At 45.6% G+C, this 26,839-nt stretch overlaps 1 protein-coding gene across 1 annotated transcript in view; it reads right to left on the reverse strand.

The window, feature by feature from the left end:
- PRRC2C (proline rich coiled-coil 2C) overlaps positions 1-26,839 on the reverse strand; it is a 2,776,386-nt gene that overhangs the window by 1,343,538 nt on the left and 1,406,009 nt on the right. Inside the window, exon 13 of the mRNA XM_044086759.1 lies at positions 10,223-10,436. Within this exon, the coding sequence (XP_043942694.1) occupies positions 10,223-10,436 (214 nt within the window). The remainder of the gene's footprint in view (positions 1-10,222; positions 10,437-26,839) is intronic.

A 26,839-nucleotide genomic window follows, 5' to 3' on the forward strand; every position in this document is an offset into this window, starting at 1 on the left:
GAGGATAGATAAATCCAAAATTGGTCTCCACGTGTTTCCCTTCTTTGGTACAAGGAACAGGCGAGAATAAAATCCTAGGCCCCTTTCTGATACAGGGACTGGCTGAATGGCCCCTATGTGAAGTAACTGAGAAACTTGCTTGTGAGCCTCTTTTCTTTGTGGAGGAGGAACGTCTGGCATGCCTTTGAAAGGGGCATTGTATGGAAATAAAATCTGTAACCGTGGTGAATGATATCCAACACCCATTTGTCTTGAGTAATTAAATCCCAATTTTCTTTGAAAAGAGACAGTCTTCCTCCCAAAGGAGCTGCCAAACGTGAATCTGCTGGCAGCTGAAAAGACAGGTCATTGGGTCTGTTCTGAAAGGACTGACCCCTGCCCTCACCAGAAGTCTGAGCAGGTGAACTCCTGTTCTAGGCCTAAAAGAACCTTGAGCCCTGCCCCTACCACGTCTAGACCTACCCCTAGACTGAGAATCATAAGCAGGATATGTCCACCCCTTAGCAGGCCAATTTCTACTAAACTTCGGTGGCTGCACCTGCAAAAAATCTTTAACAGTTTGCATAGACTTAGCTTTGTCCTCCATTTTCTTTAAAACTGCTTCCACAGGCGATCCAAACAACACATCAGATTGTAAAGGAGCATCCAAAATCCTTGTCTTAACATGCTCAGCTAAATTCTGATCCTTCAACCAGGCATGCCTGCGAAGAACAGAACTGGTAGCAGCGACCCTCGAGGAGGCCTGTACAGCATCAAAACCACATTGCAAAGAATGCTTACCCACTTGTTCAGACACATGAACCAAATCCAGCAACTCTTTACACTCAATACCTTCCGCCAAAGCATCCACCTTAGATTTCAATTGTGAAAGGAGATAATTCTGATATTTTAGCATGTGAAACTGACAATTCAAAGCTCTCATGGCTAGAGTGGAAGAAGTATACACTTTCTTTCCCCACCTATCCAAAGCCCTTGCCTCTTTATCAGTGGGAACAGGATTCTTAACCACAGAAGCCTTTACACCCTTAGGCCCTTGAGAAATAGTTTCTGGGTCTGCCCTAGGACTCTTAAACAAATATTTATGAGCTTCGGGCACCCTATAATATCTATCAGGCTTAACAGGAGCAGGAGGCAAAGAATCAGGGTTCAGGGAAGCCTCTGCAAAAACATCTTCCACCACATTCAACACAGGAGGAATAGCTAAAGGCCTATGCTGGGGTAAAACAAGAACTCCCTAAGCCTTTTCCTGGAATCAGAGTAATCCTGGCCTTCCCATTTAAAGTGCTCCCTCATGGAATGCAAAGTCTCTGAAAATGAGAAATCCTCAGGGAGAAGCTGTAGGAGTGGAATCATCCACATCAGAATCAGAATAAGTGGGATACTCCTGCATATCTTCCACAGAAGATTCTGAAGCCTCTGAACACTGTTCAAAACTATCAAACTCTGGTTCCACCCTAGGCCTCTTATCAGGCGGGGCCATAGAACCCCTAATCATAGTAATCAAATCTTCTGCCATTTTAAGCATATGTTTCTTAGGTACAGAACCCGAAATGCTAGGAGAAGCCCCACTGAAGCTGAACTAGGCCTACCTCTTAAAGAAGTTTTGGCAACAGAAGGAGAGGCTCTAACTACCTTGGGAAGAGAGGGAAGAACAGTCACCTGAGAAGCCCCCTCAGCCTGGCCTACCTCCTGAGAAGGCACATCCTGTAAGAGTATAGTTTCTGCCTGGGACTCCATGGAAACTCCTGGCAAAACCTCCGGCTCCACTGAGCCTTCTAAAGAACCGACGTCCGGGACTGCCGGTTCCTCAACCCTAGGCTTCACAGTTTTATCCTTGCGCTTCTTGGAGGAAGCGGGCGTCGGAGCATCCGACGGCATTTTATAATTGCAACGCTTCCCAAACACTAACCTGGCACAGTCTAACCTCCTCTTAATAGTGCGTTTGTTAAACCTAGCACAAGAGCGGCAACCAACAACGTCGTGCTCAGGCCCTAAACAAGGTATACACAAGGTATGATAATCCCTATGAGGTATCTGTTTCCCACAAGAAATACAGTTATTCACTTTTTCTGACATCCGGTAAAATACTGAGGCAAGAAAAAACCAAAATGTTCCCCAACGGGTACTTTACCAACTCTGTTTCGGTCTGAAACTCCGGTTTGAAATATTTCAGATCGCCAACCTGCACTCGCAAAACTGCTTCTGCATCGGACCATGCGGCAAAAAAGACTGAGGATATGACGTCGGTCATGCGCATTAGTACCCTGACGTACTGACGTCAGTCTAATGCGCCCTGACCGACGTCAGCCTTATACTCTGGTATTCGGGCCGACTGGACGCGGACTATACCCAATTGTCAGGACTGCAGCAATGGAAGACGAAGAACATCTAGTAAGGGTGACTGCTAGAAAGGTGCTTGGTGTGACATCTGGACAGAGGAAGGAGGACAAGGAGACCTGGTGGTGGAATGAGGAAGTACAGGAGAGTATACAGAGGAAGAGGCTGGCGAAGAAGAAGTGGGATTGTCAAAGAGATGAAGAAAGTAGACATGAGTATAAGGAGATGAGGCGCATGGCAAAGAGAGAGGTGGCAAAAGCTAAGGATAGGGCATATGGAGAGTTGTACGAGAGATTGGACACTAAAGAGGGAGAAAAGGACCTGTACCGATTAGCTAGACAGAGGGACAGAGCTGGGAAAGATGTGCAGCATGTAAGGGTGATAAAGGATAGTGAGGGAAAGGTACTCACAAGAGAGGAGAGTGTGTTGAGTAGATGGAAAGAGTATTTTGAGAGGCTGATGAATGAAGAGAATGAGAGAGAGAGAAGGTTGGATGATGTGGGGATAGTGAATCAGGAAGTGAAACAGATTAGCAAGGAGGAAGTAAGGGCAGCTATGAAGAGGATGAAGAATGGAAAGGCTGTTGGCCCAGATGACATACCAATGGAAGCATGGAGGTGCTTAGGAGAAATGGCAGTGGAATTTCTAACTAGATTGTTGGAAAGTCAGAGGATGCCAGAGGAGTGGAGAAAAAGTGTTTTGGTACCTATCTTTAAGAATAAGGGTGATGTGCAGAGCTGCAGTAACTACAGAGGGATAAAACTGATTAGTCACAGCTTGAAGTTATGGGAAAGAGTAGTGGAAGCAAGGTTAAGAAGGGAGGTGATGATTAGTGATCAGCAGTATGGTTTCATGCCAGGAAAGAGCACTACAGATGCAATGTTTGCTCTGAGAGTGTTGATGGAGAAATACAGAGAAGGTCAGAAGGAGTTGCATTGCGTCTTTGTAGACTTGGAGAAAGCATATGACAGGGTGCCTAGAGAAGAGTTGTGGTATTGTATGAGGAAGTCGGGAGTGGCAGAGAAGTACGTAAGAGTGGTACAGGATATGTACGAGGGTAGTGTGACAGTGGTGAGGACTGCAGTGGGAGTGACAGATCCGTTTAAGGTGGAGGTGGGATTACATCAAGGATCAGCTCTGAGTCCTTTCTTATTTGCAGTGGTGATGGACAGGTTGACAGATGAGATCAGACAGGAAGCCACGTGGACTATGATGTTTGCAGATGACATTGTGATCTGTAGTGAGAGTAGGAATCAGGTTGAGGAGACTCTGGAGAGGTGGAGATATGCTCTAGAGAGCAGAGGAATGAGGGTCAGCAGGGCTAAGACAGAATATATGTGTGTAAATGAGAGGGAGGGTAGAGGAATGGTGAGGATGCAGGGAGTAGAGTTGGTAAAGGTGGACGAGTTTAAGTACTTGGGATCAACAGTTCAGAGTAATGGTGAATGTGGAAGAGAAGTGAAGAAGAGAGTACAGGCAGGGTGGAATGGGTGGAGAAGAGTGTCAGGAGTGATTTGTGACAGGTGGGTATCCGTAAGAGTGAAAGGAAGGTCTACAAGAGTGTAGTGAGACCAGCTATGTTATATGGGTTGGAGACAGTGGCATTGACAAAAGGCAGGAGTCAGAGCTGGATGTGGCAGAGTTAAAGATGTTAAGATTTGCAATCGGTGTGACTAGGATGGATAGGATTAGGAATCGGTATATTAGAGGGTCAGCTCATGTTGGACAGTTTGGAGACAAAGCAAGAGAGACGAGATTGCGTTGGTTTGGACATGTGCTGAGGAGGGATGATGGGTATATTGGGAAAAAGATGCTAAGGATGGAGCTGCCAGGTAAGAGGAATAGAGGAAGGCCTAAGATAAGGTTTATGGACGTGGTGAGAGAGGACATGCAGGCGGTTGGTGTGACAGAGCAAGATGCAGAGGATAGGAAGAAATGGAAAGAGATGATCCGCTGTGGCGACCCCTAACGGGAAAAGCCGAAAGAGAATGATGATGATGATGATCAGTAGGCAGAAGAGATGCTGAAGGAATCAGTGCAGATTGCTTGTCAGGGGATACAGCAATTACAGCAGGGTCTGCCAGGGCTGGTTTTACTAGGAACTTTTGTACATCTGGAACTTTATAGAACCTGTCAGGTCTCTTAGGGGCAGGTGGTTGAGTCTGGGTTCTTTGACGCTGAGGTGAAAGCATCAAGGTAGGCAGGAATGGCTGGTGGGCTGGCTGAAGGCAAGGGAGATTCCACTTGGAGTAGCTCAAAGTATCTCCTTTGGGAAGTGTCCCATTTAGAGTATTCTTTCATCTTTGTGATGGTCTCCCCAAAGGTGATATCCTCTGGTGGGGAGTCCACTTCTATGGATTCTTCATCTGGGGAATAATATTTAAGAGGGAGGCAATTTGTGAAGAATAGGAGATTGATTCATCTGGAGATGAGCAGTAGGGTTCCTGTTCTTCCCCTTCTTGGGCAGTAGGCAAAAGGGAGAAAAGTGGCAGCAGCAGGCCAAGGACTGAATACTGGGAATGGTGGAGGGGAAAGAGGCAGTGAGCCTAAGGCAGCTGTTAAAAAATTGCCATTCTGGGGACTCCAGAAGGTTGAGTCTGGTGTTTTGTTTTCCATTTCCCTTTTAAAGGCGTAGGTCTCTGAGAAGGCCTGGGTTCAGAAGCCTGGGAACTGGGGTGGGGTGGGGTCAGCCAGTGGAATCCCAGTCGGTCATCCAATGCTATCGGGTTCCCCCTCGACATCGCAATGTACCAACATCAGAGCTATATCCTTGGAAGCGTCGGCCATTACTTCCAAAGTGGCTTCCTCAAGGGGAGCCATCGAAGTAGACTGTTCTATCTGACGTCCCTCAACCCCTAAATCAGAAGCTGGCGGGACATCCAATGGCAGAGAGGCAGAGGAAGTAGGCCTGAAAACCTTGGCCTTTTTCCATGGTGGTTCTGTCAAAGTGGCTGATTTAAGATCCATCCTGAGCACTAGATTTTTGAGCCTCTGGTTTTCTAAGTATAACTTAAGGGCGGTCAGATGGCTATGGAGGGTCTTAAGTACAAAGGATTCACAAATTGAGCAAGCAGTATGGTCGTGTTCTTGGCCTAGACAAAAAACGCAGCAGTTGTGCGTATCTTTATGCGGTATCTGGCGCCCGCATCAGCATTCACCCTTCTTAGCGGACATCGGTTAATGGTAACTACAGCAAAACCAAGCTCAAGCAATTAAAGGCAAAAAATTGCCAAGGGGGTACTTCGCTTTAGAAGTCTTAGAGTACAAGAGTGGAGTGATTGATGTGACGTCGACTGTGGCTGAAAAGTTCTGAGGTCTGTGTATGCAGATGTCACATTTAAGGTCGCTGGTTTATGGCCCTATGTGCGACATCCCATGCACCTACAGCAGCCAGGCTTGAACTTTTGTATAGGAGCCAACGTTCGGGTTGCCTGAGACGGGAAATCCCTCACTACGAGTACTGTGACACAGGAATAGGAGGACATCTTTCTGCACTTGGTGCTGGCAAGGAGCGACAAAAAGACTACAGCATGGACGCCTCCACTGACAAAAAATCTTTTCTGTCACCGTCTGGTTGAGGTATCACTTGTGAAGTAGAAGGATGGATCTGCTCAACCTGTCCGCCAAGACACTGGCCTTCTCAGGTATGTGTGCCGCTACCAGAAAATGAATCAGAAAAGATCACTCCGTCACACTCACTGCTTCTTGACATAATAGGCAAGAATGTGCTTCCCCTTGTTTGCTAATACACCAGACTTTGGACGTTGTCAGTCTGGACAGAAATTGTCCCTAGAGAAGGGCATCCTGAGAGGCCTGAAATTTTAGACCTGCCCTCAAATATAACAAACAGATGTGAAGACTGGCCTCGGAAGACAGACACCTGCCTTCAACAGTCTCTCCCATGTAAATATCCCCCCTCCCCCCAGCTGGGAAGTGCCCATGGTCACAGTGGCTTTGGGAAGAAAAAGATGGCCTTGAAACTACCACCTTACATTTTCTGCAAATGTTTACCAAAATAATCCGAAAACTTACTGAATGGTACCTGATGGACCACTGTACTGTAAGTGTCCACAGCAGAGTTCTTATGTTCTATATAGTTAGAGAAACAACAGTGTAGGATGCCACCATTGATCACAGAAGCTGGAGAATCAGTCTGGCTGGTTATGTAGGGTGGATAACCTGTTCTCTGGCAGCCTTGTAATCTGGATTGTGAAACAGGCACCTATGAATTACACACTACAAGAAACTGAGATTTGTCTAGATTTACTGTGACGCCCAACTGGGAGAAAAGATGGAGCAGGTAGCCCCTGGCCCAAATGAGAAAAGGTCTGGTAAGAGCAGTAATGAGCCAGTCGTCTAGGTAAGGGAACAACAGGAACCCTCACAGTCTGAAGTGAACTGCATACACTTGAACACCCAGTGGCTGTAAATGAGCCTAAATAGCAAAGATTTGAACTGAAAGTGACTAGCTCCCAATATGAAGTGGATAAACCTGAATCATTTGCTCATGAAAATGTGGCAGTACGCATCCTGAAGGTCTAAATCGAGGCATATCCAGTCACTCTCAGCAGAGGGATGGACTGTACAGCAAACATCCAGAACTCTGTTGGTCTGACAAACTGAATGAGATCCAAAACTGGCCTGAGGTACTCTTTCTTTTTTGGCACCAAAAAAAATCTTTAGTAAATTCCATATGCATGTTGGTCTGGTGGGACCTCCTGGATGATTTGCTTGGTCTAGCAGCTTTTTTTATTTCTACAGCAGCTGCTCTTCTTTGAAAGGGTGGAACATTGGGGAGTTTCTTTGGAATCTGAGGGAAGAAAAGAATTGGACTGGAGTAGCCTCTGATTATATCCCTCTGTACCCAGACATCTTCGGTGATGGATGTCCAGGCTTTTGGATGCAGAAAAGTGCCCCATAACTGTTTCCAGAACATGACATTGGGCAACTGTTTAGGAGACCTGATAACGCCTGTGAGAATGTACCCCCTTGAAGCCATGATTCTGTCTGCCTCATCTGCCTTTTGGGTGATGCCTGCCATTAAAACTTCCCCTCTGTCCCAGAGGGACCTAACTCCTGGTGTATCTGGTGATAACCCTTGAGATTTCCAGAACCATCTTCTTACCTCACTTCTGGTTCTAGAGAAGGGCCTTTGGACAGTAGAAAACAGTAGCCCCAAGGCAGAAAAGGTTTTCCCATTTGCTCACTTCTACAGAGTGCATACTTGACTTTTGACCCAAAGAGTCAAATCATCAAAAGAAGCATTTACAAAGGACATGTTGAAAGGCTCTGCAAGGATACACAAATGCATCCAAGCATGTCTCCTTATGGTAATGCCTGTACCTGCAACTCTCAAGATACCTTTGGTTGCTTCGATGATCAGACTCACGGAGGTATTAGACAGGGGATTGCAGGAAGGCAATCTGCGAGTCCATGGATTTCTTGGCCTTTGCTGAGATGGACCCAGAGAAAAGCTTGCAGAGCACCTTAATCAAATGTCTCTGAAATCTTGTCATGTGTGCCAGATAATTTAGCAGCCTCAAAGTAAAGGCAGCTGAAGTGCAACCTCACTTCCCAAACATGTCCAATGTCCTAGACTCCCGGTTAGGTGGATGAACATGTGAGCTCTTTGGCCAGCTACTTTTTGACATCTGCTGCTACTACCATAACATCCACTGCTGGGTCCTTGCTCCAATTGCTGGAGATATTTCGTTGCAACAATAAACTTACCAGGCTTGCACAGAAAAGGTTCTGCCACATTCAGCTCCTTCCATACCCACTGAGATTAAATCCACCATTTCACTGGCAAGAGGGACCACCCAAGAAGTAGCTGAGCTGAACCTGAAAGGCTTTAGAAACATGGATTCCTCTTGAAAAGGGGCTTTGGATGTCCAACCGCCTTTCTAGCTAAATCTTCAAGATCTCCCTGAATGAAATGTCCTCAATTGGTGATCTGTGGGACCCTTCTACATCAAAATCAGTGTCTTCAGTAAGTTACTCCTGTGGAGAGTTGATGTGCCTCCTCTTACACACTTTTCTGAGCCTTTGCAGTGGGACATTCCAGTGAGGACCGAGAAAACTGGGGGAGGAAATCCAGACTGAGCCACATCAGGGCTCTGAAGAACCAGCTGTCCTGATGGGATAAGAGAAGCAAGATCAAGACCAAAAGCCTTTCACTGGGGGATGGGTGAAGATGAGAAAGTATGGGAGGTGGTCTCACTAGAAAAGGAGAGAACCATCTTAACCGCCTTGGAAGAAGCCAAAAAGAAACCCTATAAAACCCCAGTAGGAGCCAACGCAACCACCAAAAAGGAGCGGACCAAAGAGCTCATCTGATCCCAGGAACAGATTACACCTTTCTCAGAGACAGCTGTTGGAGCTTAACCATTTAACTCAGAAGCTCTGAGAAGAATGGAATGCTCCTCTAACTTCAGAGAAGGCCCCCAACACCCAAAACCAGTGTCAATGCTTCAGCTCAAGTATTTTGAATTAGCCATATAGCCAAAGTAGAAGCTGACCAAGACTTCAGATTAAAAGAAAACAATTTCTGGCAGAATTTTGGATCCAAAATTCCTGGACCTGGAAAGCAGATTAGGGTTCAGGCAACACTATGCAGGTGGTGAAAGGCTGGAGCTCACAGGTCTTACACGAGTCAGAGCCAAGAGACCTCCCCCAACTCAAGTTCCTCAGGAAATTTATCATCCTAGCCATATCTGCTTCTGTCAGGCTTCTGGCACACTGGACTGTTCTGATGGAAGACAAAAGTGGAGGGAGGTCTTTAAGATCTGTGATCTGGTCTCCAGCAAGAAAGGGGAGACTTGGCTCAGGCAAAAATCTCTGGTCCAGCAAGGGAGGAGTTTAACATTTTATAACTATCGGATCCGAAGGAGGAGAATGGGCTAAAGCTTTAAACTGCTTAGTTGACAGACTCAAAGCAGCCACTGACAAGAAGAAGCAGTTGGGAGAATACATCCTTGATTTGCTGCCATTTTCTCTGGGCTTTTTACCACTCTTCTCCCCTTTGAGTCTGTATGAAGGCTTTTTAGCAGAGGGGGTGGCTTCAGAAGCAGAAGACAGCTTTGGATGGTTCTCTTGCAAGGGCTTGAAGTTCTTTCAGCACAAATTTGTTACATGGTTAAATGATGGCCCGCTGGCCAAAAGCAGTGCAAATACTATAGTCTTCACCCAGATTGGCAGTGCCTAGTATACACACATTTAAAGATCTTAGGGATACAAGCCACAAATTTCTTTAACCCAGATGGTCTGTCAGGAGAGGTAAAAAAATTGGTACTCTGAAGTAACTAGAAAAAAAAGTCAAACAATAATACTAGAGAACTACTCTGAAGTTCCCAACCTACCCAACCAAGAAAAGGCACGGGAAGTTTTTTTTTTTTTTGGGGTGGGGGTGGGGGGGTGAACTATGCAAGAAAAACTGTCCTATAACAAAGACTACATGTACGTATAAATATACAATCATAGAAAGACATCTATACATGAAAAAAGTTCTACAACTTAGCTGACCAAAGAATCGCATCAGCACATATAAATATACATATACAATTATAGAAATACATCTATATATGAAAAAAGTTCTACAACTTAGCTGAGCAAGGAATCGCATCAGCTCTCAATGAGCGGCAAATGAGATATGACAATGTGGGAGATAGAAGGGGCACTAAGGGTAACAGGAAAAGCCTGATCTATAGATCCTAAAGTCTACAGTGAAAGTGGTTTGATTTGAGGTCAAATCTGAACACCTATCAATTGAGGAAAGCATGGAAGAGATAATCAGATCTGCTTAGCCTGTCTTATTTATTCAATAAATGTTAACATGAAGCACAATTATATTACTGCACTGCCACTTGCCATTTGATACCAAAGTTACCTTAGATCCTCTGGCTCCTCAGACACTCTAGGTGGTGATGCAGCTTGCTGGGGTTCAAGATGAGGGTATGGCTCAGAGCCCCACATCATGCGAGGCTCTGTCAAAGGCATGCCATGTTCTTGGACTGGTCTTGCCAGATGGTCAAAGTTATCAGTCGCAGATCCAGAACTCTCCATCTGGTCACGTCTCAATAGCTGTTTAGGAGGCATTAAGCCTGTAAAAGAAAAGCAAAATACCATGCACTGAGCAGAAGGCAAACACAAATGACAGATTCTGAACAGTGGACCTTAGCAACCATTAAGCTGGCATGAACAAAAACAAACCACCCTTAGGCAATCTAACAGGGCACTCTCTCATCGATTCTTAAATTAAGCCAGAGTGTTCCTCAAGGACAACAGTCGCCACCCCCCCCCCCAACCCCACTCCCAGCAAGGACCCTCCTGCAAATCAACAAACACAATTTCCGTTACCATAAATAAGCATGCATTTGGCCTACTTACAACTGAACAGCAGAAGGCAGCGGGGCCCACCATGCAACACAGACAGCCCTCCTCAATGGATCTTCAGTGAGGATGAACCCCAACCTGAAGAGAAGTGGAAGACATTGCAAAGCCTAAGGTTCAGAACAGCAAATCCCGAAACAGTTTCACCAAATGACACCCAATTCATGGACTCAAGTTAACACAGCCAAACTTGGTGATGATGTGCACCAACAACCAAGTTGTTACACCACAACAGTCTGCAAAATGAGTTATTCTTGAAGTAGACAATGGAATGGCAGCCCATCCTCTAATGGAGCTGGACAGGACTATGGCATTCATCTGTAGAAGTCAGCAGTCACATGGCAAAAGATGACGCTACTTGTCTAGTGTAAGCTCTTTTCCCTGAAGCAAATGAGACGAACTGCCTTACTTGTCTTGAACTTCTGCACCTAATTCCATATCAACACCCAAGCTGCTGGTGGGCACCCAGCGTGTGAAGGCCTCTCCTATGGTTTCCATCTCCAAAGATAATAGAAAAATTAAATGAACAGATTCTAGGCAATTCAGGAACCACTTTAGAGAGCAAGTGTGAATCAGTGACAATGGACACTCGAGGCTTTGAAAGGACCAGGTATAACTCCTGTAGGAGGAGGACATGAAACTCTGAAGATCTTAAGAGAACTGATGGCCATTAGGAAAGATTTTCAAGACATCAGTAACACGAGATTGCATCTGTCAATCATGAAGACACTGAGAACATAAACAGAAATAAAGATGCAGCATTCCTGTAAGAAAATCCTTAATTAGCTAATTTCAAACCTAAAACCTGTCCACAAGGTTGGAAGGACAGCTCAAATGCACTCTGCAGGTGACTGGGACAGAAGGATTCCCTGTAAGCTGACCAGATGTACTGGAACGATAGTGTTACTTGCAGCAGTGATTCACTCCACTTGAACATTTCCCCTTGGACGCACAGATCTGTCACATGTCCAGGACTTCCAAAAAGCCTCAACTCCAAGACACTGGCCAGAATACACAATCCAAAGCTAGACCATGAGGGGGGGGGGGGGGGCTGTCTGCCACACTAATCATGCAGGAAGAGTGCATCTGTTCTCCAGGGACCTCAATGCCTGAAACAAAGCCCCTCTCACCAACAAGCGAGAACAAGGAGCTTTGTTCTTTCTTCACTGAACGTTCCAATGAAGTGTGGTAATTAAGAATGATAGGAAAGTCCTTCTGAAAAGATTTCAAGCCTGCGTAAACTAAAGCACTGCTGGTGGTTCCCTGCTAGTTTTTCCCCACCCACTGGGAATCTGATTATCTGTTTTCTTTAACCTCGTGATTTTAAGCTGCCCATCCATACTGTAAAATTGAGCACAAGCCATCTTTCTACAATGGTGTTGATGCACTGAATTACTTGCTTTTCCCTGTGCTTATAATGAAAAGGTGCATTTTGCCTCTCATTCTGTTCTACTGATTTACTTACTCGAAATTATCTAACCAGCTACTGCATTAAAGTAGTGTATTTTTACATTCTAGAAAGCACTTGTTTTTACTACATAAACAGATCAGTGAATTTTCCATCTAGTGCACTGTGAGGTAGCTCGATCATTTCACGTTAGAGAAACCCTTGAGATTTCTGAATGTAGTTTTATTGGCTGGAGGGCTTATTAATCAGCTTATAGTGCCTTTATAAATTCTATACAACTGAGTGGCTTTTGGCTCGTTTATACAAACATACTTTTAATAAGCCATTTAAAACACACTGCGGTATCCTTATCTTTAATTTTGTGGTAGCATTTCAATCGGGACACTCCTTTACTGTGATTTTACATTAGGAGTACAAGTATTATTCATCTAGTGGCGGTAGGTGTTTATGTTAACCTCGCATATCCAAGCAGCACACAAAAGGGGTTAAGCAGTTTCAAAAAAACTGTACCGACTACTTCTGCTTTTAGTTTATTGCACTATATTACACTGTATCCATTAGCTGTAGGGCTCCTGCAGATAAGTCACTGATCTTGTTACACTTGGGCTCCAAACCAGCTATTCTACATTAAGAAGGTGCTTTTCTGCTCCCTTGTGGCAGTACTGTGCTGATCTAACTTGAGTTGAGGATTGCTGCTGGAAGGCTTATTGTGTGTTTTCCTGATTGGTAGTTAGCTTAAAATTTCTCTCTCTACAGGTATTTAAGCCCAGCATTTGTGCAGTGCTGCTCTTTGCGCAGCAACTGTTATCAGTGCCCTTGTAGACGAAAAAGCCTAGAAGCTCAGTTTTTCCCTAAACAACTCTGTGAAACCCTTCCAAGCTTTTCTACTACTCTAGGAGTAACTCAATTGTGCACTTGAGCAGCAATGTCATATTGATCAACCTTAGCATCCACAAAGTATAGGTCCCTCTTGTAGTCTCAATACTACCAGCACAGTCCTAACAAATTATCCCCCCCCCCTTCCCTAATAAAATATACAGTAAGAGCCTGCTATCATGCACAGGCAGTTTCCCATCATCTCTCTGGCCAGCCTAATAGCCATGGGCATCCTCAGGCAAAGTAGCAACTGTCACATGTATATTGACAAGCACTTGCTCCTGAAGCAAAGAAATACTTTATTGTGAGAGATCCAGTTACTTTTTATTTATTTATTTATTTTAACATTGGTTTACTGGGAAAGTCAGACTTGGAATGAGCCAATTTTCAGTGGAGGCCCAAGGAGAAATGCTCCAAATGCATGTCTCTAACATGGCAGGAAACCGAAGTACCCAGAGGAAACCCACACGAACGCAAGGAGGACATGTAGACTCTGCACAGAAGGCACCCCTTCAGAGAATCAAACTGGAGAATCGCTCGCTAAGAAATGACATTAAAAACAAGTTATGTACTCACCATAACGTTCCATCTGAGTAGGTACTTCATTTGTCTGCAACCTGTGGGTATCGGATCTGACTTCGGATCAGAGCCGGCAGTTTTCCAAGCTACAAGATCCAAGCTCCTAGCTCCTCCCCCTACCCATAATCCCCTGCTACCTGCTGTATTACCTCAGATCGACTTTTTGCCTCATCACCCAACTAATAACCTCGAGAGAGGAATACATCAGATCTAATCTCCTGACAAGAGACTTACAGGTGACCAGAAAATCCCGAAAAGGTTTGGGGGATGGCAGGGGGGGTTGGTTACAGACAAATGAAGTATCTACTCAAATGGAACGTTATGGTGAGTACATAACTTCTTTATCTGAAATAGTTACTTAATTTGCTCTGCAACCTGTGGGACAGAGTCCCCAGCTACTCAAGAAAAACCCTGGGTGGCCTTTACAGAAGGATATTCCAAAGCACCCCAGAGCCAAAAGAAGCCCTGCCTCCCGAAATCATATCCAGTTTATAATGAGAAATGAACGGATGAGAAGAGGAACAAGTGGCTGCTGAACATATGTCATCCAAGGGAACCCTAGACCAAAAGGCTGCTGAGGTGGCTACAGATCTTGTAGAATCAGCGTGGATTCCAATAGGGGCTGGTTGGCTTGACGATATGTATGAATAATGCACCGACAGATCCAATTTGCTACGGTCACTTTGGAAATGGCTTTACCCATGGCTGATTTTGCAAAAGATACAAACAACTGGTCCGACCTGCGAAAATCTTTAGTTCTGTGCAAGTAGAAACGTAGTTGTCTGTGTACATCCAGTTTGTGCAACTTGTATTCTCCTTTGTTCTGAAAGTTTGGGAAGAACACTGGTAAATTTATTGATTGATTAATATTTGACTGTGAAGCCACCTTGGGTAAGAAAGATGGTTTAGTCCTGAGGGACACTCTATCCTTGTGAAAGATAATGTAAGGAGTTTTCATACACAAAGCTTGAAGTTCTGAAACCCTCTTGGCTGAAGTTATAGCCAGCCAAGAAGGCCGATTTCCACGTCAAGAACTTTAACGGAACTGAGGCCGCAGGCTCAAAGGGTGGACTTGTCAGGGCTTGTAAGACTAAGGTCAGATCCAATGGGGGCACCACCGTTTTCACAGGCGGCTTCAACAGAAAGATGCCCCGCAAGAAGGTTTTGCATAATTTTGCAGATGCCAAGGACCCCAAGCCATCACCTACATGAAAATGGGAGATGGCCGCCAGCTGCACTTTGACCGTAGAAGCACTTGCTACCTGCCGAAAGATCAGCGACAGGAAGTCCAGAATAGTCAGAATAGGGACTGTAAACGGGTCCAGGCCCTTGTCTTTAGCCCAGATGGAGAAACATTTCCATTTACTATTGTAAAGTTTTCTGGTAGACGGCTTATGAGCCGCGACCAGTATGGCCTTAACAGGAGACGAGATACCGGGAGTCCTAGCCATCACTGAACTGGATCAACCAAGCCATAAGCTTGAGATTGACCAGGTTGAGGGTTTGGCAACCTGCAGGATGCGAGATCAGGTCTGGAATGGGATCCAGAATCCATGGAGGAGCCACACTGCGAGACCGCAGATAAGGGAACCAGATCTGGCGAGGCCAGAATGGGGCTATGAGGATAACTCTGCTCCCCAACTGACAGGCTTTCTGTACGAACTTGGTCATAAGCGGGAGGGGGGATAAGCATAAAGGAGACCGGGAGGCCAAGCATGAACTAGAGCGTCTCTGGGATTCTCCCCTTTGGGGGGCAGTATTGCGAAGTACTCGCTGCATTTTGTGTTTAAAGGAGAAGCAAAAAGATCGCAGCGAGGCCAATCCCACTTGCGGAAGATCTGCTTCGCAACAGATGGATTTAGAGACCACTCGTACGAAGTGACAAGTACCTGACTCAGTTTGTCCGCTAATATGTTGAACCGTCCTGGAATGTGCGTTGCTACCAGAAAACGGTTGGTGGATATCGCCCATTCCCAAACTCTCATGGCCTCTCGACAAAGGGGATAAGATCTGGTACCTCCCTGTTTGTTTATATACCAGACTACTGACATATTTTCCGTCTGGATTGCAATAGTCCCCAGAGGGAGAAGGTCGTGGAGAGCTTGCAACGCCAAAAGCACTGCCCTCATCTCTAGGACATTGATATGCAAAGCGGTCTATAGGGACGTTCACGTGCCTTGGACGGATCTGCCTGAACAATGCCCCCCCCACCCGAGGCGAGAAGCATCTGTGGTCAACATGGCTTGGGGCGGGGGGATCACAAAGGTCCTCCCTTCTCTGAGATCCCGCGCATGCAGCCACCAGAGAAAGGAGTCCATGCAAACTCTGCTCAGTGGTATCGGCGTGTTCAACGGGTGGAGTGATAGGGACCACTGAACTTGCAGGGTCCACTGCAATATCCTCATTTCGCAGGCATGCGTGAAGGGAGAGACCGATCGCTGCCGCCATAGACCCTAGTGCCCTCAAGACTAACTCCGCCGGAGGAGCAGGACTCTGAAGAAGGGCTAATACCTGATATGACAGGCTGCTCAGCCTGTCCGAAGTTAGGGTAGCTCGAGAGATACGGGTATTCAACCTGGCCCCTATGAACTCCAGGGCCTGAACGGGGCACAGAGAGGATTTCTGCAGGTTCACTGAGATGCCTAAGTTGAGGGCAAGAGTCAGAGCGTAATCCCTTGCCACGCAGAGCTGATGCCTGTTGGTGGCGGTAAGGAGCCAGTCTTCAGGGCATTCAGGTCTTCCCGCACCTAGAAGTCTCAGGTGGGCTGCAACCACTGCCATGACTTTGGTGAACACCCTGGGGGCTGAGGTGAGGCCGAAAGGAAGAACCCAGAACTGATAATGACTGGCCTCCAGCCGGACGCGGAGGAACCTTCTGGATAGTCTGTCCATCAAAATGTGGTAGTACGCATCCTTGAGGTCTATAGAACACATCCAGTCGTTCTCCCGCAGAAGGGGGAGAATGGATTGGAGGGTGACCATCTGGAATTTTTCCTTGGGAATGAAAAGGTTCAGAGCGGAAAGGTCTAAGATGGGTCTTAGGTCCCCCGTTTTCTTTGGCACCAAAAAGAACCTGGAGTAATAACCCAATCCGGACTGATCTGCGGGAATGGGATGGATGGCTCTTTTTCTTAGCAACTTCGACACCTCTGAAGCCGCTGCCTCCCTCTGATCGGGCGGTACATCAGGGAGGCGTCTGGTCTTGGGGGAATTTTTAGGAAGGGAATGGAATAACCTCTGGATATGATACGGAGCACCCATCGATCTGTTGTAAGGGACTCCCAATTTGGCAGGTGCTCCGTCAACCTCCCCCCCGACTGCCTCCAGAGAGGGACAGTCGGGCAAGCCCTCAGGGCTGTTGCACGGGTCTGTCCGAGAAAGGTTCTCTAGACCCGAAGTTACGAGGCCCCCCCTCTGCCTCTGGGCCGGCGCTCACCTTGTCCTCCTCTGCCTCTAGAGGACGAGGAGTCCAAAAGCTGGATGGGATTGCTGAGACTTGCAGAACCACAGCTTCTTTTGTCCCCTCTGATTCCTGGAAAAGGATCGTTGGGGATTAGAGAAGCGGACTCCGACAGCGTCTTCCCGTTCTTTTCGCTTTGGACTAGCATATCGCAAATGGTCTTGCCGAAAAGCAAAGATCTGTCAAAGGGTGCGTTCGCGAAGGACGCCTTGAAGGGATCCGCAAAGTCAAAGACGGAGCCAGGTGTGACGTCGCAAGACGATCCCGGCTCCGCTGGCCCTAGCGGCTCCCTCCGTTGCATGGGAGAGAAGCTGCATGGACGTGTTAGAAATGGATTTTAGAGTGGCCATCCGAGTCGAAAAAACATTCTCGTCTCCGACCGACATGGACTCGGTGGGGGGGGGCTGCAGCATATTCCTTGATCAAGTCTCACTGTAGCCTGATGGTATGTGCCATATAGTTCAGCGTTCTTATCGAAAAAGTCGCTGAAGCAAAAATCCGCTTCCCAATGCGGTCCAGTGCTCGAGATTCCTTATCTGGCGGGTGGACCAAAGAACTCTCCTGTGCGAGTTCTTTCTTGGTGGCAGCCGCCACCAACATGGCATCAACGGGAGATCCCTTGGCCCAAGACTGCCCATCTGTAGGGGGGCTAAGGACTTTATACGCCTAGGAATTGGCTCCACGGTGTCAGGCTCCTTCCACGCCCTGGTAGTAATTAAGTCTACCAGGGGGTCAGCCGGAGGGGACACCCAGGAGGTAGATGGGCCTGCCTCAAACGCCTCCAGGAACACGGATTCATCCACGGAAGGTTTTTGGGCAGACCACCCCCCTCTAATACGCAACACTTCCATGATGTCTCCGAAGGAGACATCCTCAGGGGTGACCTTGGGGAACCTTCCCTTTCATCTAAATCCGTGTTAGTGGTAACGGACTCAGGGGATTCCAGGTGCCTCCTTTTACACCTACGTTTCCGAGGGACCTCCTCGGTGGGGCTATCCGAAGAGGGCTCGTCCACGGGTTCTTGTTCCTCCAAGGGAACTAGCTGGAGGGCTTGAGCAGGCTGTCCCGATGGTCGGATGACGGAGGACAGACCCTCATGCAGTGGGGGTACGGGAAGATCTGAAGCCCGGACCGGGGACCTGGAGGACCTCGACAGTACCCTCTCCACTACCTCAAAAGCCGAAGGAGAACTACTCTCGCCAGGCACCGAAAGCATTCTCCTCGGCTCCAAGGTAAGGATCGGGGTCGAGGCCGATGTAGTCGGCGCCAAGAGAGAGGTGCACTCCGAACCCAGTGGTGCTGAAGACACACCAACTACCCCGGATCCGACGCTCAGCCCTCGGCCCCGAGAACTCGGATCCGACAGGCTCGAGGGTATAGTCAGCGTTGAAGAGACCAGCGCTATCGGCGCCGACAATTCCCCGGTTCCGAAAGGGCCCGGATCCAACAACTCCGAGACCCGAAAACGAGTCGGAGAAGGAGTGATCAGAGCAAAAATGGGGGCTGCACTCCTTCCCAGAGGGGGGGGGGGGGAGGCAAGAGCACCCCCATCTGCATTTGGGTCTGTATGAATCGACGCATCATCCGATCCATGTCTGCTTCGGTGAGGCTTCTGGTCGATCTAGAAGTCGTCGAGGCGGGCCGGGAGGTCCGCCTCGACGACCTCGAGGGAGACTGGTCCTCCTCTGGCGAAAAGCTGGGCGAACGGAGCCGAGAGGGGGAGGATCCAGGGGCCCTAGAGGGAGACTTGGCCAATTTAGATGGCGGGGCTAAGGGTTGAGTCTCAGCTCGCCTTTTATGGGATTTATGTCCCTCCTTATCCTTGTGCCTCTTCTCTAAGAGGCACCAGCATCACTCAAGCTTGAACCCAAAGAGGGAGGTTGAGTCCCGGGCTGAGCAAGGGGCGCAGAAGGCACCGGGGCTGCCAAGGCAGCCTGAGGCTGAGAGGGAGAGGAAGAAGAAGCCGATTCCTGGGGCAGCTTGCCCGCCAGGATCAGCTTATTCTTCCTATCCCTAAGCGCCCGGGGGTTAAAGGCCGCACAAATTTGGCAGGCCAAAGATAAATGGGCCACCCCCAGGCATAAAACGCACTGAGTGTGGCCATCAGCTGGTGAAAGCTTATGGCCACACTCAGTACACTTCGTAAAAATGGCTTTGGGCTCTTCAGCCATTTTGACTCACTCACACACACACACCCCCCCAAACACTAAGGGGGGAGGGGTGTCACACAGAGAAAAAAGGCTAGCTACAAGAAAAAAACTAACTACAAACTCGTAGATAAACTCAGGGGCACTACACACACGTACACTAACTATAATTTTACAAAAAAAAAAAAAAAAGCTAGAGAAAAGGGATTTCAATAAGTTAACGATCTCACCAAGCCAGGAGCTCTTCAAAAGATAGCTACTTCAGCCGCGGCAAAAAACAATCTGAGGTAATACAGCAGGTAGCAGGGGATTATGGGTAGGGGGAGGAGCTAGGAGCTCAGATCTTGTAGCCTGGAAAGCTGCTGGCTCGGATCCGAAGTCGGATCCGATACCCACAGGTTGCAGAGCAAATGGAGTAACTACTTCAGATCCACTGCATCTCCCAGTTACACTATGAAACTGGAGGAAAGTATCTCACATAACAGCAAAATCGAACGGCAAACAGGTTGTCTGCACACACAAACTTCCCACACTAAATATGGTCAAGACCCAAACCCACATATGCGGAGGTACTCCCCCTACTAACTTGTCAAAAGATCAGAGGCCTCCCAAACAGAAACCACTTACACAATGCAAAACAACAACCACAACACACCACTATCCCAACAAATATGCCTATATGGCGCAACTCCACAAAACCTAATGTATTGGACATGGGTGACTCCACTGGGAGACAGATGTTCCCCTCACCAGGCTGGATAAGTAGCGGGTTACAGTTAGTTTCCTGTCAGGTACCAGAATCCATCACGTTACTCAAGTCACTCAACCATAAGTAATGGTATGACTGTCATAGTTTATGTGGGAGTGAATAATTTGAGATATTCCCCACTGGACTATATGAAAAAAAAAAAAATGACTCTCAGATTGTGTCACAGGGAGGTAACAAGCTTAGCCTTAAGCAACATTCTACCTTCTCAAAGGACAATGCCACAATACAAACAAAATAAAACTTGCTTAGCTTTAGGTATCAGTCCAAAGGGATTCAATATTTGTCAACAGGCTACGCTGCTTTGCCAGTGATGGTCTGCACCAGTCTTCTCAATGCTTTCAGATACAGGCAAAGGCATTAGCCACCCATACAATGCCTTTTTTACGCAGTGTCTAAATAACCAACCTCTCAACATAAAATCCTGTCTAGATAAATATAAGGTACTGCTGCTTAATGCTAGAAGTCTAAAGAAGAAAAGTACAGTTGTGTACACTTACCATAAATGTAGATGAGTGTATTCACTGTTGCAGTCATTACATTTGGGACATCTTCATGCAGGTAGCTCTAAGCCGGCCTGAATATCAAAGTCTTGGATTCCTGCATTGGATGCTTTCTCTTCTTCCAGGATGGAAACTTCTTGCAATTGGTTTGTGAATTACTAAGTGCTTCTTGCCGATCCATTTTTTCCTGTGCCCTTTATAGGGGGGAATAAGTAGAAATCGGAATTTGGTTTAACTGAGGAATCCTCACTTTTTGGTACGTTTTGGGCCCTCAGCCCCTATTACATTCAGTTGTTCATTTTCTCAAATAGGGTGGGCATCTCGATTCTGTATTCGCAGCATGGATCTCAACAATATTTTGTCCAGATTATGTGCTGGCAGGCAGGAAATAGGTGTTTTTGGGATTGACACCCCACCAAGCAATGATCCGGATAATTCTGAACAACCACTGATGGTGGATTGTGATATGTTTTTTCATTCTCTTACCAAGGCATTTAAAACACTCAGATCCAATATTTGGCATCTAAAACTGTTTCGAGCATATTCTACTCAGAACATGGCTCCCAGGGGACTCAGGATACGTCTCCAACCTTTAGTGGGGAGACCAGATGAAAAGTTGAATCAGGATTGGAAGGAAGCTTTACAGTTGGGGTCCATGTCATTTGTGAATATTTTATTACAATACTATGAAAGAACGGTTGATTTGAATATACAAGACATCAAGACACTATGTTCGGATGTCAGTAAGTTCGAATCTTCTCCGAAATATCAAGATAATATTAAGAAACTTTCACATGATCTGATGGAACATGAGAAAATTATTAAGGAATGTAAGATCAAAAAGTTTCACCGGGATTATTCGGACTATCAACGGGGTAGACAATTCGATTTCAGTCGGTCTTGTCAGATTTGCCGACACCAATCAAGTCAGGACGGGGCCCAGTCGTACCAAAAAGAGACCTCGATCTATTTTGAAAAATAGAGATGGATCTTTTAATAGTACTTCAGGGGATGATTCCTCAGTAACTGACAGTGAGGGGACTTCTGATAGGGGTTCTCCTAACAGAAAGAAAAGTAATAGAAATATCCCTTTAGAAGGAGCACGGGACATCGGGGGGCAGGAAGCACAAGAAAAGAACCTCCACAGGTTTCGTTTCAGGGTCTACTGAACAATTTTCTGAGTTAGTGTCCATTCAGACTTCCAACCAGAATGTATTAAATTTGTCTAGTACTGTATTATCTGAGGAACAAATAGCCTTATTGAATAAGGGACTGAACTACATACCTTCCTTTTTCTCTCAGGAATATCATATCATTCAGGATTTACAGGCTTTTTGCCGTACTCTCAATTTAAAATTGTTTTTTGCTGAGGATAGTTCAGGAATATCTGATGAGTTTAGGTTTGGTAGGTCATCTTTTCAACCACCTATGAACAAATATGTTTCCATATTTATGGATTCTATTCTGAGGGACCTTCATTTTGAGAACTACGGGCATGTTATGTTAGGAAGTAATCTTACAACTGGTGATAGGTTGGCTTTAGACCAACTACGCAATAATAAGGAGATTACTGTACTTTCAGCTGACAAAGGAGGTGCTGTGGTGGTTCTTAATACAGTTGACTACATACAGGAAGGGTTGTCACAATTAACATGTTATATGCATATGTCAATAGATCCCACACCCAATTTCAAGGATGAAATTGATTCTTTTTTGAAGTTAGCCTTTGAGGAGGGGATTATAAGCAAAAAATGTTTGTCATCACTGACGGTGTCTGAACCATCTAAGCAGATTCTATATCTTTTACCTAAGACTCATAAATCTCTTAGTAAACCTCCTGGTAGACCTATTGTCTCTGGAATAGGATCTCTTACCGAACCTTTATCTGCATTTCTCACGAAATATCTTAAACCTTTGTTGGGTTTGATTAGGGCAAGACTGCAGGACACAACCCAATTTTTACAGATTATTCAAGATACCCAGTTAGAACCAGGATGGTATATGTGCACTTTAGATGTAAAAGCATTATACACCAGTATTCCACATTGGGCAGGTTTACAATCCCTTCAATACTGGCTTAACAGAGCAAATCTCTATTCACCAGGGTTTAATACCTTACTCATTTGTATGTCAGAACATGTACTCAACAAAAATGTGCTATATTTTCAAGGCCAGTGTTATTGGCAATTGCAAGGCACAGCTATGGGAGCATCGTTTGCTCCCATTTATGCAGACCTTTTCATGGCTTACTTTGAGGAGTACATGATTTATGACAACTCACATAACATCTATCAGGTTGAGATGGACATCTGGCGACGTTATTTGGACGACTGCTGGTTAGTGTGGCGTGCGGGTTTGGGTTACTTGCACGAATTTGTTGATTATCTCAACAGCAATATATGCGGACTGGAATTTTCAGTAACATATGACCAAAACACAATCAACTTTTTGGATGTTACGGTCTCCAGAAATCATGATTTTACATTATCCAGTAAGGTGTTCCGCAAGTACCCACAATATAATACCTTGATTCATGCTTCCAGCATGCACCCACGCCACACTATCAGAAGCATTCCAGTGTCACAATTCATGCGTATTAAACGCCTCAGTTCGAAGGACGTTGAATATCAATTAGCCAGCATGGATTTGGGTAATAGGTTTGCTAATAGGGGCTATGACCATAAAGATATCAACTTAGCCAGATGTAGGGTCAACCAAATGAACAGGGAACAACTGTTAGAATACAAATCCATGAGAAATAATACATCTAGTACTCCCGTACGTTTTGTCACCACTTATGGTAGAAATATCAATATGGTCAGGAATATCATTAACAAACATTGGAACATCTTATTGGCCAATGACCAATTGAGGTCACTTTTGGGACAACAATGTCAGTTTTCTTATAAATGAGGCAAAACATTGGGTTCGTACTTATCACATTACAAACATATGGCTACATTACAAGGTGATGAGCTATTTGGCTCATTTCCCTGTGGCCACTGTGGATCATGTTCCTATATGAATAAATCAAAGGAATTCTCAAGTCGCAATACCACCCAGATATTCAACATTAAAATATTTGGTAACTGTAGTAGTGATTGGGTTGTGTACCTAGCTTCTTGTTATTGCGGTGCATTCTATGTGGGCCAAACTTCAAGGGCCCTTAGATCTCGAATGAATGAACATCGCAGTGATATCAGGAATCACAAACTGACTAGTGCTTTGTACCAACATACTCTCAAACATCCACAGGCTAGATTCAGTTTCATGGTTATAGATTGTATTACTGGTGACAGATGTCATAAACAGGGCTGGCATGGCCTATTAGATCATAAAGAGAAATATTGGATAGTCACACTAGGGGGTCTTTTTCCTCCTGGGCTTAATGATCACTTGTAGTTGGCTCTTTATGTCTTAATAAATATTTTTCTGGGACCATATTAGCATTATATAATTTAGGTCCAGGTCTTAAACTTATGTTTAAGGTTTCCTAGTCCTCTTTTTGTACAGATATTGGACGGGGATGGTTCCGTTTGGCTGTGGTACAGCGTTTATCATTTTTATTGATTGGGTGTTCCTTGAGTGGTCTCTCATGGCATGGAGAATAATTATTATATATAATTTTTTTCCCTTACATGTCAGTTCCCCCTAGACATATTGGAACATTTTGATTGGCGTACTACGCTATACTATGGCTACATAGTTTTCAGACTATTTATGTTTACTGCATAATTATATTTCTAGGCACCTTAAGTATATTGAGTCATTCTGTTGTGGATGGCTAGTTTATAATATTGCATTGTATTATGATGTTGTGGTTCACCATTTCTGATCATGAACTAATTCTAGTTTTGATTGTTATTTTGGATGTCTGACGGCTGACTTTACCATAAATAATTTGATCTCAGGCCATTGGGTGTTCCTATGGCATCACACAGTTCATTTTTGCTTATTATCTACTTTTGTATGTATTTCCTTTTCCAACATGTATTTTTTGAAAATGTGTCTATTGGTATACATTTTGTTTCAATTGGTTTTTGGTTTTTCAAGGGATCTGGATGTTGCACTGAAATTTTAGGATTTAAAACTTTGTTATTAGTTAGGACTTTGTTTTTATAAAAAACTTTTTTTGGGCTATGGCCACATTTCAATATTTCATTAATATTTATGACCTCTGTCTGCCTATTGGTTCAGAATTTATATTTAATGTATGATGGATGGGACTTTGTTGTTTTGTCCTACACTGAAGAAGGCAACATTTGCCGAAACCGGTCTGTTTGCAATAAATGATTGTAATTTACCTCTGCATCTGCTCTTGCTGGTCTACTTTTGTTGCTTTGTGGTATATGGTTTGGACCGTGCATCTCCCCCGTGCATAGAACTTGGTTGGTTTCTTCTTCCAGGATGTCAGGTCGTATAAAACATGCAGCCGACGCCATTACATCAGTTTTTTTTGCCCCAGATGTCAGCTGCCCCCATAATGGGAAGCGATTATACATTAGGTTACACCTCCAACAAAAAGTAAATGCACCAGAAAGCTGAAATACACTAAACAAGAAGAAAAGTATAGCCAAAAGAAGTCAGGGGGCTGGAGGGAGGGTAACCAGGAATGCAACAGTGAATACACTCCAACATCTACATTTATGTTAAGTGTACACAACTGTACTATGTTCTTCGTATTTCACTGTTGCAGTCATTAAATTTGGGTCGATTCCCAAAGCTAAGGAAGGGAGGAGGAAGTTAGAGAGCATTAGAACTAGCTATTAGGCCCCGCAAGACTGCAGTGGCAAAACCAGCTCTGGATTTAGAAAAAATAGGCATGTGGTAATGCTTGGTGAAGGTATGTACAGAGCTCCAGGTAGCAGCTACTAGGATGTCCCTGGTAGGGACAACTCTGAGAAAGGCTGTAGAGGTAGATGCAGCCCTGGTGAAATGTGATCTTATTCCCTGTGGGGTAGATTTTCCATGGGGCTTATAGCATAAATTAATGCAATGAGCTAGCCACTTAGAAATGGTTTGCTTTGAAATGGCATTTCCCTCTGCCCCTGCAGCAAAGTCAACTAGCAGCTGTTCAGATTTTCTGAGCGGCTTAGTCCTGTTCAAATAAAATCTAAGTTGTCTGTGCACGTCCAAAGAGTGCAGTATTTGTTCTCCTTTGTTTTGTGGATTCGGGAAAAAGGTAGGCAAATGAATGGACTGATTAAGGGCCACACTAGACACCACCTTGGGTATAAAGGAAGGATTGGTCCTCAGGGACACCCTGTCTGCATGGAAGATGATGAAGGGCTCCACTGCCATGAGGGCCTGTAATTCAGACACTCTTCTTGCTAAAGTGATGGCTAGAAGGAAGGCTGTTTTCCAACAAAGGAATTTCAACTCTGCAGTTGCTGCTGGCTCAAAAGGAGGTAGAGTGAGCTTTTCTAATACAAAGTTAAGGTCCCAGGTTGGAGTAGGGGCTCTCCTGGGTAGTCTTAAATTTTTGGCACCTCTGAGGAATTGCTCTAGCAAGGGGTGAGCAAAGAGGGGTTGGTTCAGTATTATAATGTGCTGAAATGGCAGAAGTATGAATTTTAATGGACTAGAAGGAAAGGCCCCTGTGGAGCATCTCTTAAGTACTGGAGAATATGCGGTAAGCTGGGCACCATTGTGCCCATCCCCTGAGTCTGGCTCCAGGAACAATATCTTTAACACTTTTAGCACAGGATTTTCTAGTACTAGGCCTCCTTGCCTCCACAATGACATCTAGCACCTGCTTACTGAGGGATGCTATTGGAGAGCTGAAGGAATTAGCCAGGCTGCAAGGTTCAGGGTTTGAAGTGGAGGGTGCAGAATCTGGCCCTCCTGCTAGGACAGCAGGGAAGGGGTTTGAGGCAGGTCCATGATTCCAGCAGTCATACTGCGCATGAGGGGGTACCAACGCTGGCGTGGCCAGTCTGGTGCAATCAGTACTGTCCTTGGTTTATCCCGTTTGATCTTTAGCAGAGCCTTCGAGAGGAGAGGCAGAGGGGAAAGGCATAAACTGAGAGGCTTTCCCAGGTAAAGGACAGGACATCCACTTCTGTGGGAAGTCCTTCTGCAGAATTTGTTCAATTGGTAGTTCTGAGGGGAGGCAAACCAGTCTCTCTCTGGATTCCCCCATTTGTTTCTCAAAAAGTTGAATATCTTTGGTTCCAGCTTCCACTTGTGTGCGTCCATGAGATTTTTGCTTAGGTCGTCTGCCAGTGAATTTAGCTTGCCTGGCAGGAATTGAGCTTGGACTTGGTAGCTCAAGGCTAGATTCCACAGAGCAATGGCTAGTCTGCAGAGAGGGTACGAGTGGGTTTCCCCCTGCTTATTTATGTACCAGATAACTGTGGTGTTGTCTGTCTTTAC

Source organism: Protopterus annectens, chromosome 10.part0, assembly GCF_019279795.1.
Source record: "Protopterus annectens isolate FY-2018-M chromosome 10.part0, PAN1.0, whole genome shotgun sequence".
In the NCBI taxonomy this organism is placed as follows: domain Eukaryota; kingdom Metazoa; phylum Chordata; order Ceratodontiformes; family Protopteridae; genus Protopterus; species Protopterus annectens.